At 42.6% G+C, this 17,063-nt stretch overlaps 1 protein-coding gene across 1 annotated transcript in view; it reads left to right on the top strand.

Annotated features, from left to right (window-relative positions):
- Positions 1 to 14,412: 14,412 nt before the first annotated feature.
- LOC311049205 (growth/differentiation factor 11-like) overlaps positions 14,413 to 17,063 on the top strand; it is a gene marked incomplete at both ends in the record, with an annotated part of 49,848 nt that continues 47,197 nt past the window's right edge. Inside the window, one exon of the mRNA XM_084062698.1 lies at positions 14,413 to 14,944. Within this exon, the coding sequence (XP_083918824.1) occupies positions 14,413 to 14,944 (532 nt within the window). The remainder of the gene's footprint in view (positions 14,945 to 17,063) is intronic.

The raw sequence follows: 17,063 nt of genomic DNA, 5'->3' as shown, positions 1-17,063 counted from the left end.
CTATGCTGTTCACACAGCACTGGAATGGAGCATTGTGGGCCGTTCAGAGCCATACCATGACTCGCCAAGTGTCAACACTATTTGTCACAGAGTCAACATTAAGGATCTTCCCCCAGTATCTCCAGAAGAGGTCATCGAGGAAGGTGATGAAGAGGAAGTGTGTGATGAAGGAAAAGGAGAGAGAGGCTATATACCTCAGCAAGTAGTAAATCACACCAAGGAGTCAGATCTCATCACTGCAACAGAACTAGAAGAAGCAAAACATTGTCTAATCAAGGACCTGGAGGAAAACGTGGACCAAGAAGAGTTGAAAATGGTGAACAAAGGCATTCACCTGCCATCTCACACCTTATTATACACTCCTAATGCTTGCCTTGACAAAGAGGGTGTTCTCAAGGTGGGAGGACGGCTGTCCTCTCTTCCCAAACTCATCATGCACCCAGCAATCATCCCCAAAGGTCATCATAGTAGACGGCACCGGAGAATATTGGAGAAGCGAAGGATGGCTGATCTTCACCTCAACGAGTGGAGACTGGGAAAGGTTTCAAAAGCCACTACGGATAAAGATGGACTCATGAGGAGAGCCTTGGGAAATCTGGAAAAGAAAGTCGAGCATCGCTACAAGATGTCTGAAGTTGAGCAACCAGTCCAGAAACTGTCCTTTCTGCTAGATACGGGTTGACTGCCCTGTCGCTATAAAGCGTTTCCTTTCTTTTTTGTTTTTCATGCTTAAGTGTATACGTGATTTATGGCCCATGTCTTGCTTAAATGTTCCTTTCAGTGAGAAATCATTCGTGTTTTGCTTTACTTAGGGTCCTGCAATTCACTCATGTTTTGGTGGGAGTGTAACGAACCACTTAAGCACTGCCCTGCATAAATTAGTGTCTTCAAAATGTACTGTTATTTTCTATAAGAAAAGCCCACCAGATGCACCTCCTGGCCAGCAGGCAGCTCTATTGTCACCCTAAACTTGCCAAACCATTGGACTTTCAAAGATACATTACTGTGGACTTTTGTCAAGTTTTATATATTGTCACTTTATATTTCTATAGCTTTAGGCTATATTTCTTTATGGTTTATGATGTGTTTGTCAGACATATTTGTAATGATTGTAGCCTACTGTTTATGTGCTTTCCCACCTATACAGTTCTTACGGTGGTTCCAGGAATAAACTTTCTAAAATCATCAGTTTGAGATCCATCCTTATTAGCCGGGGTTGCTTACATATGCAATGTGGCCCTCTGGACTGAAATAGAGTGGCCCTCTCCATCATTGCATCACCCCTGACTTAAACCCTCTAGTCGTATTGAAATGGACCTGAGTTGCAACTGTCCCTTGGACCACTGTTTTTTCTGTCCACACCAAATCTGAGAAACCCAAAAATAGCAGATCTACAAGCTCACAACCATTGCATTGCAACCACACAGAATCGCTGGTTTAATGTGTCATTTGTGAGATTGTTGTGTCTTGCACTTGATACTTCTGACCAGTAGAGGGCAGGTAAGCTTTACTTCTGAATGAAGTACACTTGTAGTTGTAGTGCAGGATGAAACTGGCCTGTTAGACTGTAAGGCAGTAAAAAGAAAGGCATGGGTTTCCGAGTCTAGTAAGGCAGTGGTTCGCAAACTTGTTCATGTCAAGGACCCGCAAATTGACACGTATTATTAGCCCGCGGACCCCCATTTGAAAGTATATGCCAATGACCCCCATAGAGAAGATTTTTTACGGCTCTAGCAGTGATTTTCAACCATTTTAATTTCAAGGACCCCCATGCATTAGGCAACGGAGTGGACCCCCATTTAATGGCATTTCTATCTCTGGGACCCCGATTCAATTGTAAAATCAATGTTAATTTAACTGTACAAATGTACACTCTCTGAGTTACAGACCCTTAAGGGTCAATTTGGTTCTTATTTATCTATGATTTAGCTGGGGACCCCCTGGAACTCCCCAAGGACCACTGGGGGTCCCCGGACCCCACTTTGAGAACCAATGCTGTATGGCACACAAAACATTAGTGCTCATTGAAACCATGGACATGGGTGAATATTTATAGTCACATCACGTTGTGACCTTGAAGATACTGTTAGGCTTAAATGCTAAATCAATTTGGGGTCCTTGGGTGACCCCCCAAAATACCCATACCCCTGACAAGCAGTTGGAATTGTAGGAGTTGAAGGCATTACATTTAGTTTGACTCAGTTTCTTTGATAAATATTATGGAAAATAGCAGATCTACAAGCTCGAGCACAACGTGTTTTGCGAGGCGATGTGAGCTTGTAGATCTGTTATTTTCACAAATCTTATTTTTTTGTTTATTGATTACTTTTGATGCAGTAATGGTACTTTGTCCTTGTCTCTCTTTTCTTTTTTTTTCCTGTATTAAAAAGGTCTTAAAAGTCCTTACATTTTCACTTTACTGTCACCAAATCATGTGGGGACCCCACCTCAAAATCATATGGGGTACCCCCCCCCCCCCCCCCATGTGGGGGGGTCATGTGGGGACCCTATGCAAGGCCTGAGAGAAGATTGTGTACTTGTACAAATAAAGGCCCTGGCCGGCATCAATCATACAACAATCATTAAGCCAGAGTACAGAGGTATTGGCATCACAATACTTAAAATAGCTAAATTAAAAGTATAGACCATACCCGGTCGACGCATCCGTGGGGGGATATGCGCACATGATCTGGCAACCCGGGAGGCAGTTCGTCCCATAGCTGGGCTGCCCCGTAACCATGGCGACAGTGTTTGACACAAAAACGCTAATAAGAAGCTGAGATTTGGTGAAATTGAAAAACGGGCTTCACAGTTAAGTTCAGATGGTAATGGTCAATGGCTGTGTGCAAAATCAGAGCAATTGCTCCAGCCACTGAGGAGAACCGGGTAGCTTCACCTACTCACCACTACGTACCTTACTAGAATTATAGTATGATATATAGGCCTATACTCAAACATTATGCAGAACGTTAATATTCCGAATATCCACATGATTATTTGTGGATTCATTATTTGCATTAATAACCTAAATCTTTGCAGATTACATCACTGTTACCGCTAGTAACTAAAGAGGTCAAATAATTGTAGTGGAGATTAAATAAGAAGTCTGAGATGTAGTGGAGTCGAAGTATAAAAAAGAAACTTGAGTAAATGTACTTGGTTTACATTCCAGCCAGTGTTGCCAGATTCTGTGAGAGAAACAAGCAATCAGGTCTAGGAAAACCAGCCCCAAAAGAAGCGACGATGGGCCCACATGAGCACTTTAACATATACATCAGCCGATCTACAAGCTCACAACGCGCCGCGATGCGACGACGCATTGTGAGCTTGTAGATCTGCTATTTTCAAATAAAATCTTGCGGGGAAATTATAACAAGCAGATCTGCCAACCCTGATTCCAGCACTAGTGGTGCACAGATACTGTAAGATCTGATTCTATATTTGGTGACACTGGTGTCACACACTGCACCCGAAAATAGATCTGATCTACAAGTTGGCAACACATTGCGTCACAGCAGCATGCAGCGCATGGGGAGCTTTGTATAGATCAGCTACTTTCAGTGAGTATAAATAAACCTGGTATAAATCAAGGCAGTATATATACAGGAGGAGCTGGGGCTGCGGCAGGAGAAGAAGAAGCAAGCAAGGAGGAGGAGAAGCACCTTTATTGTTCCTGGGGGACTTTCAGTTAAGAAAGCACCGAGGAGGAGAATGAATGACCTCCTTATAGGATTCCCCTCATGCTCCACTTTCCCTCCAGCATTGTGCTTTTTCTCTTATTCCAACACTCTCTCTCTTTTTCTTTTTTTAATGTATTGTCAGCAGTGGTGGAAAAAGTACTCAGGTATTTTACTTAAGTAAAAGTAATCAATACTGCTATGTAGAAGTACTCTGTTACAAGTAAAATAAGGCCTGTGTTCAAAATGGTACTTGAGTAAAAGTACAAAAGTATTGGCATCAAAATATACTTAAAGTACCAAAAGTAAAAGTACTCAATGTTTGAAAATAGCAGATCTACAAGCTCGCAGTTGTGAGCTTGTAGATCGGCTATTTTCAAATAGCTTAGGTATATAAGATAGGGCTGAAGTGGTTAATGTATGTTTTATAATGTAATAATTTATATCTGCAAAGTAACTGGTGACTAAAGTTTTCATATAATTGTAGTGGAGTAAAAGTACAATATTATTTGCCTCTGAGATGTAGTGGAGTAGAAGTAAAAGTACTGAAACCTTGATAATGACAGCTTAGAAGCCTGTCTGGATTGATGTTTTACTTCCTAAAAGTAAACCAATATTGGTTGGCACCGTTTACAGACCACCTGATCAGAGGAATTTTATTGAAATACTTGAAAATGTCTGTGCAGGCTGTCCACACTTTGATAAAGGCAAAATCCTCCAAAGCGGAGTCATTGTGTATGGTATTAGTGACCATTTTTTAACCTTTTGTACAAGGAAGGTGAAGAGGTCCCCTATAAATTGCCACAATTCTATTAAAAGTAGAAACCTTAGAGGTTATGACAGTAACAACTTTATTGACAGGCTTAAAAACATAGACTGGACCACTGTCACAAAATGTTGTGATGTAGATAAAGCATGGGACTGTTTTCAGAATATTTTTCCAAATGAGCTTGATAAGGTTGCTCCGCTAAGGGAAACTAGGACTAAACAGGGAACTCAACCTTGGATTAATAAAGATATTTTGGATATCATTCATCTGAGAAATAAAACACTAAGTAAATTCAACAAATGTAAGTTGAAAATAGCCGATCTATAAGCTCGCAACGCCTCGCGATGCGACGCGCTGTGAGCTTGTAGATCTGCTATTTTCAAATATTTTAGTACTTTTACTTTTGGTACTTTACATACATTTTGATACGAATACTTTTGTACTTTTACTCAAGTAAATTTTGAATTCCGGACTTTTACTTGTAACGGAGTACTTTTACATTGCAGTATTGATACTTTTACTTAAGTAAAACATTTGAGTACTTTTTCCACCTCTGACTTTTTCCCTAAAAAAGTTTTAATTATTTCTTCTTCTTCTTATTCTTGCTGCCTTGTCAATGGAGCGCTAGCATTCCTCCCTCTCTCTCTCTCTCCCCCGAATAAGTGCTGTCTCACTCCAATTGAGCACAGAGTAAAATGTGAAAGCCCAGTGAATGAATGGAGCCAAACCTCAATAGGAGAAAATAAACAATTGCGTTGTGGGTCCAGGGGTGCGAGCGAGGGAGAGAGAGAGCACATGAGAAGGGCGAGCGAGAGGGGGAGAGAAAGGAGAGGGCCCTGCCTGTGGCCTACGTGCGAAGATTCCCATGGAGACTTTTTTTTTCTTCTAAGCCCTTGATTTATACACTGTCGCGTGACGGTGTCGCTCGCTGGAAAAAATATATCAGATCTACAAGCTCGCAGCGCATCGCGTTCGCGATGCGCCGCGAGCTTGTAGATCTGCTATTTTGTGCGTAATGCTGCCCCATAAATTGGCCATTACGCACTTGCCCCCTTTTTTCCCCTGTTTAAAAAGGAGGGTCTCGTAAAAGCACTTCAACAGTGGATGATTTCTCTTTTCTTTTCTTTTTTTTACTCCTCGTTTTTTATTTGAGGAGAGAAGAGAGGGGGGGGGGGGGGGGTGCGGGTTGGGGTGTGATTGCTGCTGGACATGGGGGGGGGGGGGCAGAGGGGGGTCACATGCACACACGTGCACGCTCGTATACACACACACACACACACACACACACACACACATGCACAATTTGCTCCTCACTTGTTCAGTGCTAACTTTCGGAAAGGGGGTCCATTGTCCGGGGAGTGAAAGGTTCTTGTTTTCGCTGTGTAACTAAATCAAGAGCTCCTTTTTAAACAAAGGGTCGCATTGCGTCCGTTGTCCACTGTGGCCCGTTTGAGTACCCTGGGTTTTTAACTCTTAACCCATTGTTAAGAAAACACATAAAACCCCATAAGCCCTTTCCCTAACACAATCTCTTCCTTAATCAACACACTCCTACACAAATAAATACACTCTTACATTCGTTGCACATTATTTTGTGTTTTTTTGGCTACCGGCAAGTTAGTTAGTTAGTTAGATCGGTAGGTACAGTAACCCACAAATCATACAAATTTGTACTTTTTATTCTAAACTTTTTTGGCTTGAAGCGAGCCCACATTGTTTCTTCAGGAACAATATTTTCTAGTTGTGGTCCTCCCACAAAACATAAACTAAAAAAGGTGACAAACCCAGGTGTATGTACGGCACTAATGGCAGTCATGGTCAGAGGGGGTAGAGAGAGAATTACACCAGGGCCCACTTGTGGCCCCCATGTGTCCCCTGTCAGGGACCCCTGGGGGCCACACGCGCACCGTTGCTCCGATCTGCACCAAACTCGGCACAAACACTGTTCACGGGTCCATGACAATATAGTCACAGCAGGGGCCCACACGTGGCCCCCAGAGGGCGATGTCAGGGTCCCCCTGGCTGGGGGCCACAGGTGGCTCCAACCCGCACCAAACTTGGCACAAGCACTGTTCAGGGGTCTGCTTGAAAATACCAGTGGCTACCTGTGGCCTCAGGGGTCCTAAAACATTTTTAGGGCCTTTCTCCGTAAAAAAATAATAGCAACAATCATTGATAACATAATTACCAGGGGTCTTCAACCTTTTCAGGTCAAGGACCCCCTAGCTGAGAGAGACATGAAGCAAGGACCCCCCTCTATATTGTATAAAAGTGTGTTTCAGATAAACTTTTTCTGCTCTTTTTATTCCCTCTACACCTATAACTCTTTGCCAAAAATAGCCGATCTACAAGCTCACAACGCCTAGCAGCGCGAGGCGTAGTTTCGGTTTGTTTCGAGTAGGGAAGGATCGGCGGACACGTAAATCCCGCCCACTACATTTGATTGGGTAAAGCGCGGCCTGCTTCCTGATCTGAAGGCACGCCCACTTGTAGGCCAGTGTGTACACGTTATGACGAACCTTCACGAGACAGATTCCAACGCAGAGCAGAATCTGTTCTTGAGAGATTAAACAACGTTAAACTCACCAACTTTGCAGCTGTAGGGAAAGCTTGATTTATCCTCTTTCTATCAGCAAAGTATTTGTTTCATAAAAATCCACCGTAGAGACATGTTATGAGCTACTTTATGTCAAGAAATTCCGTGCAGGTGATTATTTTTCTGGAGTTTGGAAGGGCTCGTTTTCAATAACGCCAATAATGTCCTGCTGCCTCCTGCATTATGTGACATTTAGAAACAGGTGGTACGCAGGACTGTTGAGTGATTTCCAACAAGCGCTTCCAAACTCCAACACTCCATGCTGCTCAGTGGCGTGCACAGACATTTTGAGGGGCAGGTGCTCAAGTAAATTATGCTTTTTTTGTTTACTTGGTCTGCTCTTTTTTCCCTCTACACCTATACCTCTTTGCCAAAAAATAGCAGATCTACAAGGCCACAACGCCTCGCGCTGTGAGGCGTTGTGGGCTTGTAGATCGGCTATTTTTGGCTAAAGTTCTCCTCAGAAAAGGGATGCTAGATTTCGAGTGGTTATGGTAAAAAGAAAAATCATATCACATAAAGATTTGGCGGACCCCCTGTAGTAACTCTGAGGACCCCCTAGGGGTCCCGGACCCCCTGCTGAAGACCCCTGCTGTAAACACTTTTTCCCCCTTTTTTTCAAAAGGGCACTTCTGGTCAAGAGGGCAAAGGGCAGGTGCTCTAGCACCACCTAGAGTCTATCTGTGCACGTCCCTGATGCTGCTCAATGTTTTGCCAGAAATTGCCACTCAGCCTAGCTGAGGGGGGTGTGTCCCGGTGGAAAAGTGACGCATGTGCATACTCTCTATAGAGTACTGACGTCATTCCCACTAGCCCTGGGTCACGGCGGTATTTTTTGTATTGGAATTCCCATATAGGTAAATCTTAGATTGTGTCATATAAAAACTGTGTTCCAAAAATAAACAAATCAGGTATGTGACTCTGTGTCGTTTATGATATTGAGTTACATTTGATAACGTCTGCGTTTAGATTTTAAAAAATAATAATCTTACTCTTTGGATAAATTTGTACTTTTTCACCTTCAGTTGATGCTCCATATCTATATGAATAAAATCACCGGGGGATTTTTTTAAAACGTTTTTGGAACACAGTTCTTTCATGACACAATCTAAGATTTGCCTATATGGGAATTCCAATATAAAAAATAACTCTGGATAGCGCTCTCTAGCGGCAGTGGTGTCAGACTTCGGTGTTCTATAGCGCGAGGCAGCGTGATGTACAAAATCATGACGCTTGTGTAACAGTTGATCTGCGTTGTGTTGTGGATTAATGAAGTTCCAGACCCCTCTCTTTGTTGTCAGTTTATTCTGGTAAGAATAGACACAAGTCTCTCTGGTCAGACACTTCTTTTGGTGTAACACACCCAAGCCTCAGCACGTCTTGGGCAAATCTAATTTGGACTGGCCTATTCTAATAATCAATAAACATACAATATAACAGAATACAGTACAATGAAATAAAACAAAACAATACGTACCTGGTAAGAATAGACACAAGTCTCTGGTCAGACACTTCTTTTGGTGTAACACACCCAAGCCTCAGCACATCTACAACAAAATTAGCAGCAGTTTGTTGTAAACAATATACTGTTTGGTGTGTCAAAATGACAAACTGAAAACATGTACAAAGCATCACTACTTCATGTAGGTACATTTAGCATGTTTAGAATGACCAGTATTCATCACAGTATCACAGTAAACTCTTATTGAAAATACAGTGTGCTGAGGAACACATCTTACCTTGGGCAAATCTAATTTAGACTGGCAACACTCTAACATGGACACCTGTGTTACTCAATGAGGTGCCGCCCACTAACCAATAAAAAATGTAGCTTACTTAAGGAGCAAGTGGAACCCACTAATCTCTGTTACACTTGTATCACAGGGATTTACCCCCAATCCAACCACAAGGCCACTAAACTGGCATGACACCACCATTCTTTGAGGAAAGGTTTATCACAGGCTCAAGAAAAACTGATGTTCACAATGTTTTGTTGTCAACCAGGTTTGTCTCCAACAAGGGATTACATTTGTTCTACTGCTATGCCACAAAAATGTGGAATGCTCTAACATTCATAATGTATATATTTTTTTAATCCGCTCTGAAAGAGCACTTACAGGTGGCTGCAATAGGCTCTTTGCACAGCAGCCATATTGGAAAGAAATTGGGCCTCTTTCTTACTTCCTTCACAGGTGTTACCAATGATACTAATGAAGGCTCTGTTCCATTCTGGTCAGGGTGCTGATATTGTGCATGTTGGCTCACTAGAATGGCCCCTTATGGTGGGTGTGAAACTCTGAGAGTGTACAAATGGAACCAAATGTACCCTTACGGGTCCATTTGGTTCCATTTGTACACTCTCAGAGTTATGGGGGTCCTTGAAAATAAGACAACCACTATGCCACACTAAATGGAACAGAGCCGTAATTAGTATCATTGGTAACACCTGTGAAGGAAGTAAGGAAGGGGCCCAATTCATTCCCAATATGGCTGCTGTGCATAGATAGAGCCTATTCGGAGGAACTGGCCCCTGTAAAAAGTCAAAGCCTACATCTGTGGATCAGTGTCAAACTAGTCTCGCGTAGCCAGACAACTATTCCACAATCTCTGAATGCTATATAGAGTCTGGAACTACAACTCCCAAAATCCGAGAGAGGAAACTGCCACTTCCGTTCACGAAAATATCTTTTAAAATATTAATGAACCCCAGTTCAAATTATGATTATTTTGCGGGGGTCGCGGCCTGAAGAGTTTGGGAACCCTTTGGTCTAGTGCATTGAAAATGGGATAGACGCCCTTTCTCTGGACAAGGGTGAGATCATAGAGCGACGGAAATGGTGCCATCTCATAATGAGGCCAATTATATGAAGATAGGGTTGAAAATGGGTTTAAATGCTCCTATATAACCATGTATACGATCATGAGAAGATCCATAATTTATAACATCCATTCATTTAATGGACCTTCCTTTAGGACGTTTCCCCTCACAGGAAATTTGATTGGTTTAGTCATTGCATCCCTGCCATCTGTCTCAATGGTAATAGGCTCTATTCACAGCAGCCATATTGTGAAGACATTCACAGGTGTTACCAATGATACTAATGAAGGCTCTGTTCCATTCTGGTCAAACAGAGTCAGGGTGCTGATATTGTGCATGTTGGCTCACTGGAAACACTCTGCTACACCAATGGGTCTAAAGTTGGGGTCCAGGGACCCTCATGGGCTTCCAAATGGCCCCTTACGGGTGTGTAACTCTGAGAGTGTACAATGTGTACACTCTCAGAGTTATGGGGCTCGTGGAAACCACTGTGCTACACTAAATGGAACAGAGCCTTCATTAGTATCATTGGTAACACCTGTGAAGGAAGTGATAATATGGCTGCTGTGCACAGAGCCTATTATGTTGGGCTTTTCATCTCCGCCAGGCCAAAGGGGTGCATCATGGCCGAGACTATGTTTTGCCCATAGACTGTATAACATGAATGGACAGCGTTACTCCCCTAGACTCTACAGACCGTAAATGAAGCCGATTGTTCAGCTGTGTGCAATCCGCCATCTTTCAGTATCGCGTCATATCCTGCAGAATGACACCAGACCATTATTGGTTGGGTAGCTTGTCAATCATGAGCGGGGGCGGGGAATGAATGCTATTGGTTGTGTAGCTTGCCAATCAAATCATCCCGCCCCTCCCAGGGCATAACCTACATTATCGTCAATTTTAAAATAAATGGGACCTTAGTTTACCAAAACGCATATCATGATGATTGAAAGGAGACTTTAAATTAGCGACTGGAAGCACATAGTATTTATGACAATTTTTATTAAGGTAAGAAAATCTAGGCTAAAGTTTGTCAAAAACCCATCCACTTGCGCCATTCATATGAACTGTCTCTTACGTATTGGCGTCAATGTAAAAATCTCAGGCTGGCCCCTTGCTTTTACCCCCTGTCCGTCCGGCCGGCCGTCTGTCTGTCTGTCTGTGAACAGTTAATCTACGGCACCATTGGCCTGAATCCCAATCGAGGTGCAGTGGCGTGCACAGACATTTTGAGGGGCAGGTGCTCAAGTAAATTATAACTTTTTTTTGTTCACTTGGTCTGCTCTTTTTTCCCTCTACACCTATACCTCTTTGCCAAAAATAGCCGTCTACAAGCCCACAACGCCTCGCAGCGCGAGGCGTTGTGGGCTTGTAGATCTGCTATTTTTGGCTAAAGTTCTCCTCAGAAAAGGGATGCTAGGTTTCGAGTGGTTATGGTAAAAAGAAAAATCATATCACATAAATTGGCGGACCCCCTGTAGTAACTCTGAGGACCCCCTAGGGGTCCCGGACCCCCTGTTGAAGACCCCTGCTGTAAACCTTTTTCAAAAGGGCACTTCTGGTCAAGAGGGCAAAGGGCAGCTGCTCTAGCACCACCTAGAGTCTATCTGTGCACGTCCCTGTCGAGGTGAAACTGTTTTTGCAACAAAAAATATATATGTTACTCTTACAGATTTTGTCCAAACATCACGCCAATCGGTACACAGTAGCCTATCTCTATAGTCATGTGATCAAGACGGATCTGTCTGATTTTTCATATTCCATCCTGATTGGCTAAGATTGGCATCTAAAAGTTTGCAGGAGTGGCCCGTTGAACAAATGCCTCAAATCATGAACTGATTGCCGTGAAACTTTGCACGCACGTTCCCACTTGGCCGAGGAAGAAATGCCACCCATTTCACATTGTCCTGTTAGAGCGCCACCAGGAGGCTGATTTTTGCAAAATTACTCCATACAGATTTTGTCCAAGCATCACGCAAATCGGTACACGTTATCTCTATAGTCATGTGATCAAGACGGATCTGTCTGATTTTTCATATTCCATCCAGATTGGCGTATTCTGAACATTGCTGGCCCACAATAACCTTTCTGACCTGTGCTCCGAGGAGCACTTTTTCTATATATTTTCTTTTCTTTTTTTCAAAGTTTCAATTCACTTCACTTAAAGGCAGGGTAAGTGATATTTTTTGGTTAAAACAAAAAAGTATTTTGTTAAAAGGTTAAAGCACTATATTCTGATAGTAATCATTGCTATAGAGTGTTTTTTCAGTAACAGGAGTCTCCATGTCTCTCCAGCTCTTTAATAAACAGAAAATATATTGTCAAAATCTCAGCCAATCAGGAGAAAGTACCCATTTTTAAGCTTACTTTGTATAGTGTTCCAGTTCCAATTTTGTCTGCTCATTTCTTAGTGTCATCACTTCCAATTTCACTTGTTTAATCTATATCCTGATTGAGTTCTCTGTCCTGGTTGGATAAAATTGGAAATGAAACTGAAACTGAAACGAAAATGTATTTTCTGTTTTATAAAGAGGTGGAGAGACAAGGAGACTCCTAATACTGAACAAACACCCTATAGCAATGAGTACTATCAGAATATAGAGCTATTTAACACTTATTTTAACCAAAGCAAATCACTTACCCTACATTTAAATAAAGTTGTGGGGGAATCAAATCCTGCACGGTGAAAATAATTCAAAAATAACCATGATGATGATAGCAATGATTACTCAATAAAATCCTGAACATTAATGTGAAAGGGGGTCTACTGCCACTGAGATGCTGCAACTCTTTATCCCACCAGTAGATGTCAGTAGGTAGTTGGTCATTGGTCACACTGATGGCTAACTCAAGTGGTGCAAAATTCTACATTCACATTTCTACATTCACAATTCATCCCAGGAAGCATACAAACGTCATTAAGCATAATCACACCAATGAAAACTATATATAATTTTATGGTTTTACAGGAGTACATGCATTTTGGAAATATGAAGTTCTTAAACTGACTGGGAATGTGCCCTTACTGATGCTGTAGGTAACAGTAGCCTACAGTATATGACTAAAAGCAATATTAAGCACTGGTGAATATTAAAAGTAACCAATGCTGTTTATGCATACATTTGAATCATACTATGTTTAATGCAATTAATTAATTAACAACATATTATTTCAATGTTGAATTTGACTGCTTTTTGTTAATTGGTTACAAAATCAACCTAAGATAATAAATCCACCTAATGGGTTTAGAATATTTATTCATCAATTAGACAAATTTGAAATACTTGCATTCCAAAATAAGCCTATCACATTTTCGGTCTAAATAGTTTAGACAGAGCCATAGCCTGACCATCATCATCAAACCATCATAAAGTTTGTAGCATGCTGCAGAACAGCTTGGAGCATGGATGGTGCCCACTTTTCAGTTCCATGGTATATAGAGTTTGATTTACGATATCATAAAAGTTTCTGCAGCTAATATTAATAGGTAGGCCTATTAAACAGGTATACTGTATACAGCAATGGTTCCCAAACGTTTTAGCTCGAGACCCAAATGAGAAATGATAGGTTTTCCCCAGTAGCCTACCCAAACTAGTGAAAATAGCAGATCTACAAGCTCACAATGTGTGGCTTCGCACCTGTTGTGAGCTTGTAGATCTGCTATTTTCACTACTTCTTAAACAATTTGTTTTCTAATTTATGGAATTTATATATATTTTCTTTTTTTAATCTATTCATGAAAGTCTTTTGAAACATCATTACATTTTGTTTGGGAAACAGTGGTATACTACACCTTCCTCTGCTTATGATACTGTAATAATAATACCTTAATTACAATAACATAATACCTTAATGAAAATAATAGTAATACATAATACCTTAATTACAATAATAATAATAATAAATAATACCTTAATTACAATAAAGCCTTATTACAGTAATGCTGTAATCAGGTTGATTCTCCCATATCACCATCCCTGTGTCCCTCCTCTCTCTCCTATCCGTCTTGACTCAGTGACACTCAGACCTAAAAGCCTTTTGTTGCATCGCAGCCAATGGAGACGGATTACGACACACCGGCCACCAGATATATAAAGGACCCTTTTTCAACGCACTTGCACATTTTTCAGTGACAGAACCTTCCCTGATACCCTCACACACCTCCTTCTCACATGGACTAAAACACTGTTATCTCTGATAGAAAAGGACCAACAACAAACCCACCATCATTACATGTACCAGCGGGATATATATGCATTAATCTAGACAAGATCACTTGTCACTTTCAATAAATACTAAAACATCCGGCTTTTACCGAGACTTTATTTGGAAGGAACGCACTTTTTTTTTGGCTTGTATTTATTGCTAAAGGGGTTGATCCGGAATTGGAATAAATGAATATCACTGATTTCCTACCTTTAGTGGGATAAAAAAAGGAGAACATCTTCAAAGACAAGACAACGCTCATAAACGGATAAAAAGCTCAAAGAGAAACTTTTTAGTTGCACCGCCGCCGCTAAACCAGCGCTACTTCTTCTTCATCCTCATCATCATGCCGAGGTACAACTTTTTACTGTGTTTAACGGTCCTGATCTCCTTGGGACAGTCTGGGAGCGACGAGCCCAACCTCCTGCTGCCTCCGGCCGGCAGCAGCAGCTCCTCCAGCAGCTCCTCCAGCCACAGCTCCTCCAGTTCCGGCGGCAGCTCCTCCAGCAGCAGCAGCAGCAGCAGACCCGTGGGGTCCGCCGCCGACCCCACGGGGTCCGTGGTGGACGCCGCGGGGCTCCTGCTCGGGCTGCACTCGTCGATCCTGGACGAGGAGTGCTCCGCCTGCGTGTGGAGGGAGCAGAGCAAGCTGCTGCGGCTGGAGAGCGTCAAGTCCCAGATCCTCAGCAAGCTGCGGCTGAAGCAGGCTCCCAACATCAGCCGCGAGGTGGTCAACCAGCTGCTGCCCAAGGCCCCGCCGCTGCAGCAGCTGCTGGACCACCACGACTTCCAGGGCGACGCGTCGTCCCAGGACGAGTTCATGGAGGAGGACGAGTACCACGCCACCACGGAGTCAGTCATCACCATGGCCTCAGAGCGTGAGTGGAGCTGTTATTTATTATATATTATATCAGTGGTTCTCAAACTTTTTCCATGTCAAGGAGCCCCAAATGGACACTTATTAGCCCGCGGACCCCCATGTGAAAAGATACATTTTAAGGACCCCCAGTTTGACATGCATTAGGGCTACAGACCCCCATTTAATGGCATTTCTATATCTGGGACCCCAATTCATGTTGTAAAACAATGTTATCTTAACTCTGAGAGTGTACAAATGGAACCAAATGGACCCGTTAGGGTCCATTTGGTTCCATTTGTACACTCTCAGAGTTACAGACCCATAAGGGTCCATTTGGTTCCTATCCATCATTTAGCTGGGGACCCCCTGGAACCCCCCCCAAGTACCCCTGGGGGTCCCCGGACCCCACTTTGAGAACCAATGTATTATATAGCCCCAGTGATTCTCAAACTTTTTCCATGTCAAGGGACCCCCAAATTGATATGTATTTAGCTGGACCCCCCATCTGAAAATGTTTTGTGTCAGGGACCCGCAGAAGAGAAGATTTGTGTTAAAAAAAAAGATTCAAAATCTTCCAAACATTTTTTTGATTTTTTGAAAAATGTTCAAAAATAGCAGATCTACAAGATTGCAGCGTGGCATGAAGTGACGCGCTGTGAGCTTGTAGATCTGCTATTGTTGAATAGCCAACATATTAATGGATAGAGAGGTTAAAAGGCTACTATTTTAGCTGGGGGACCCCCTGGAACCCCTCCAAAGGACCCCTGAGGGTCCCCGGACCACACTTTGAGAACCACTGCTACTGTATAAACTATTTGCACTTTGAAAAGAAAGCAACTGTTTTATGTGTGAACGTGCAGGCTGACTGGCAACACATATGACATAACGAGAGGCTGCAGTTAGACATCCGTCCAAGTCAAGTTTCCATCCAGAAACCTCATTTAAGTCAGTGACCATAACCAACCTCATTCTGCTTGGATTATATGGTAGGCCTAATAGTATAATTGACCTACTTTATAGCCTGCCTACCTACTTCCAAACTGCTAAAACTGCCACTGTCGGCTGGTTAAGCAATAAGGTTGTCAAACTGATAAATCAATAATAATCAGTGTTTGTTGTCACTATAAAAAAGGATCGTAAGTCTTTAAGTCTATTAATAGAGGTGCTATTGTCTTCACACACTGATGCTGATGCTGGGGAGGATGATGATGTCGGTGGTAATGATAGTGATGATGATGATGATGATGATGATGAGGATGATGATGATGAGGATGATGATGTTGGTGCTAATGATAGTGATGATAATGATGAGTGGTGATGAGGATGATGATGATGATTATGACGATGCTTTGAGGACAAGGCTCTTTGGTAAAGTCCTATCTACTAGGTGGGGGGTGGGTTTAGGTCAATGCAAGGGTTGTTGAGGCCACCGCACACGCACGCACACACGCACGTTATGCACGCACACGTGCGTGACGTGATTGGGAGTTTCAGTTGCACTATGAGTGTATAATAATAGGCTAATTAACAGATTAACACTCATTTAAACTCCAGCTGTTAGTGCCGCTCACAGCTGCTTCACCATGGTCAAACCTTTGGGTTCCAGGTGGGCATCATCATCGTTTAGCCCACAGTGTGAATGAATGACAGACCTTTGAATGTCAAGTGCATCATCACAGCCTATAATGATAATGATAATGTTTGGTTCGCAGTCTCTTCCCTGTCACATGTTTCTCTTGCATATATAAAGCTAGATGTTATATAGGCCCTATTATGTATTAATTTTGTCTTCTGGTCATCATGCCCTATAACTATAAGCACTTGATTGTCCAGTGGTTATACTAGTTTCATGTAAGATCTGTATTATGGACATAATAAATCTACAGATAAAGTGCCAGCTAGGCCTGCCTGGCTGCCCAAACAGGCATTTTATAAAATTGCTGTTGAACCCCAGCAGCTGTGCTCTATCGCTCCCTTTATAGGAGGCTCTACCGGGTTCCCTGCTGTTCATCGCAGTGAGAAAAAGTGTGTCAAAAAAGCTGCCATTGTCTCCGTCATGCAGCGGCCCCCCCCGCGGCCCCCCCGCGGCCGCACTTGCCTTTTAAATGCGAAGTTTATAGGCGCAGCTCGCTTTTTCC

This window comes from Gymnoscopelus microlampas (assembly GCF_963454915.1).
Source record: "Gymnoscopelus microlampas genome assembly, chromosome: 7".
NCBI classification, from domain to species: domain Eukaryota; kingdom Metazoa; phylum Chordata; class Actinopteri; order Myctophiformes; family Myctophidae; genus Gymnoscopelus; species Gymnoscopelus microlampas.
This window is presented reverse-complemented; position numbering and strand designations above follow the sequence as displayed.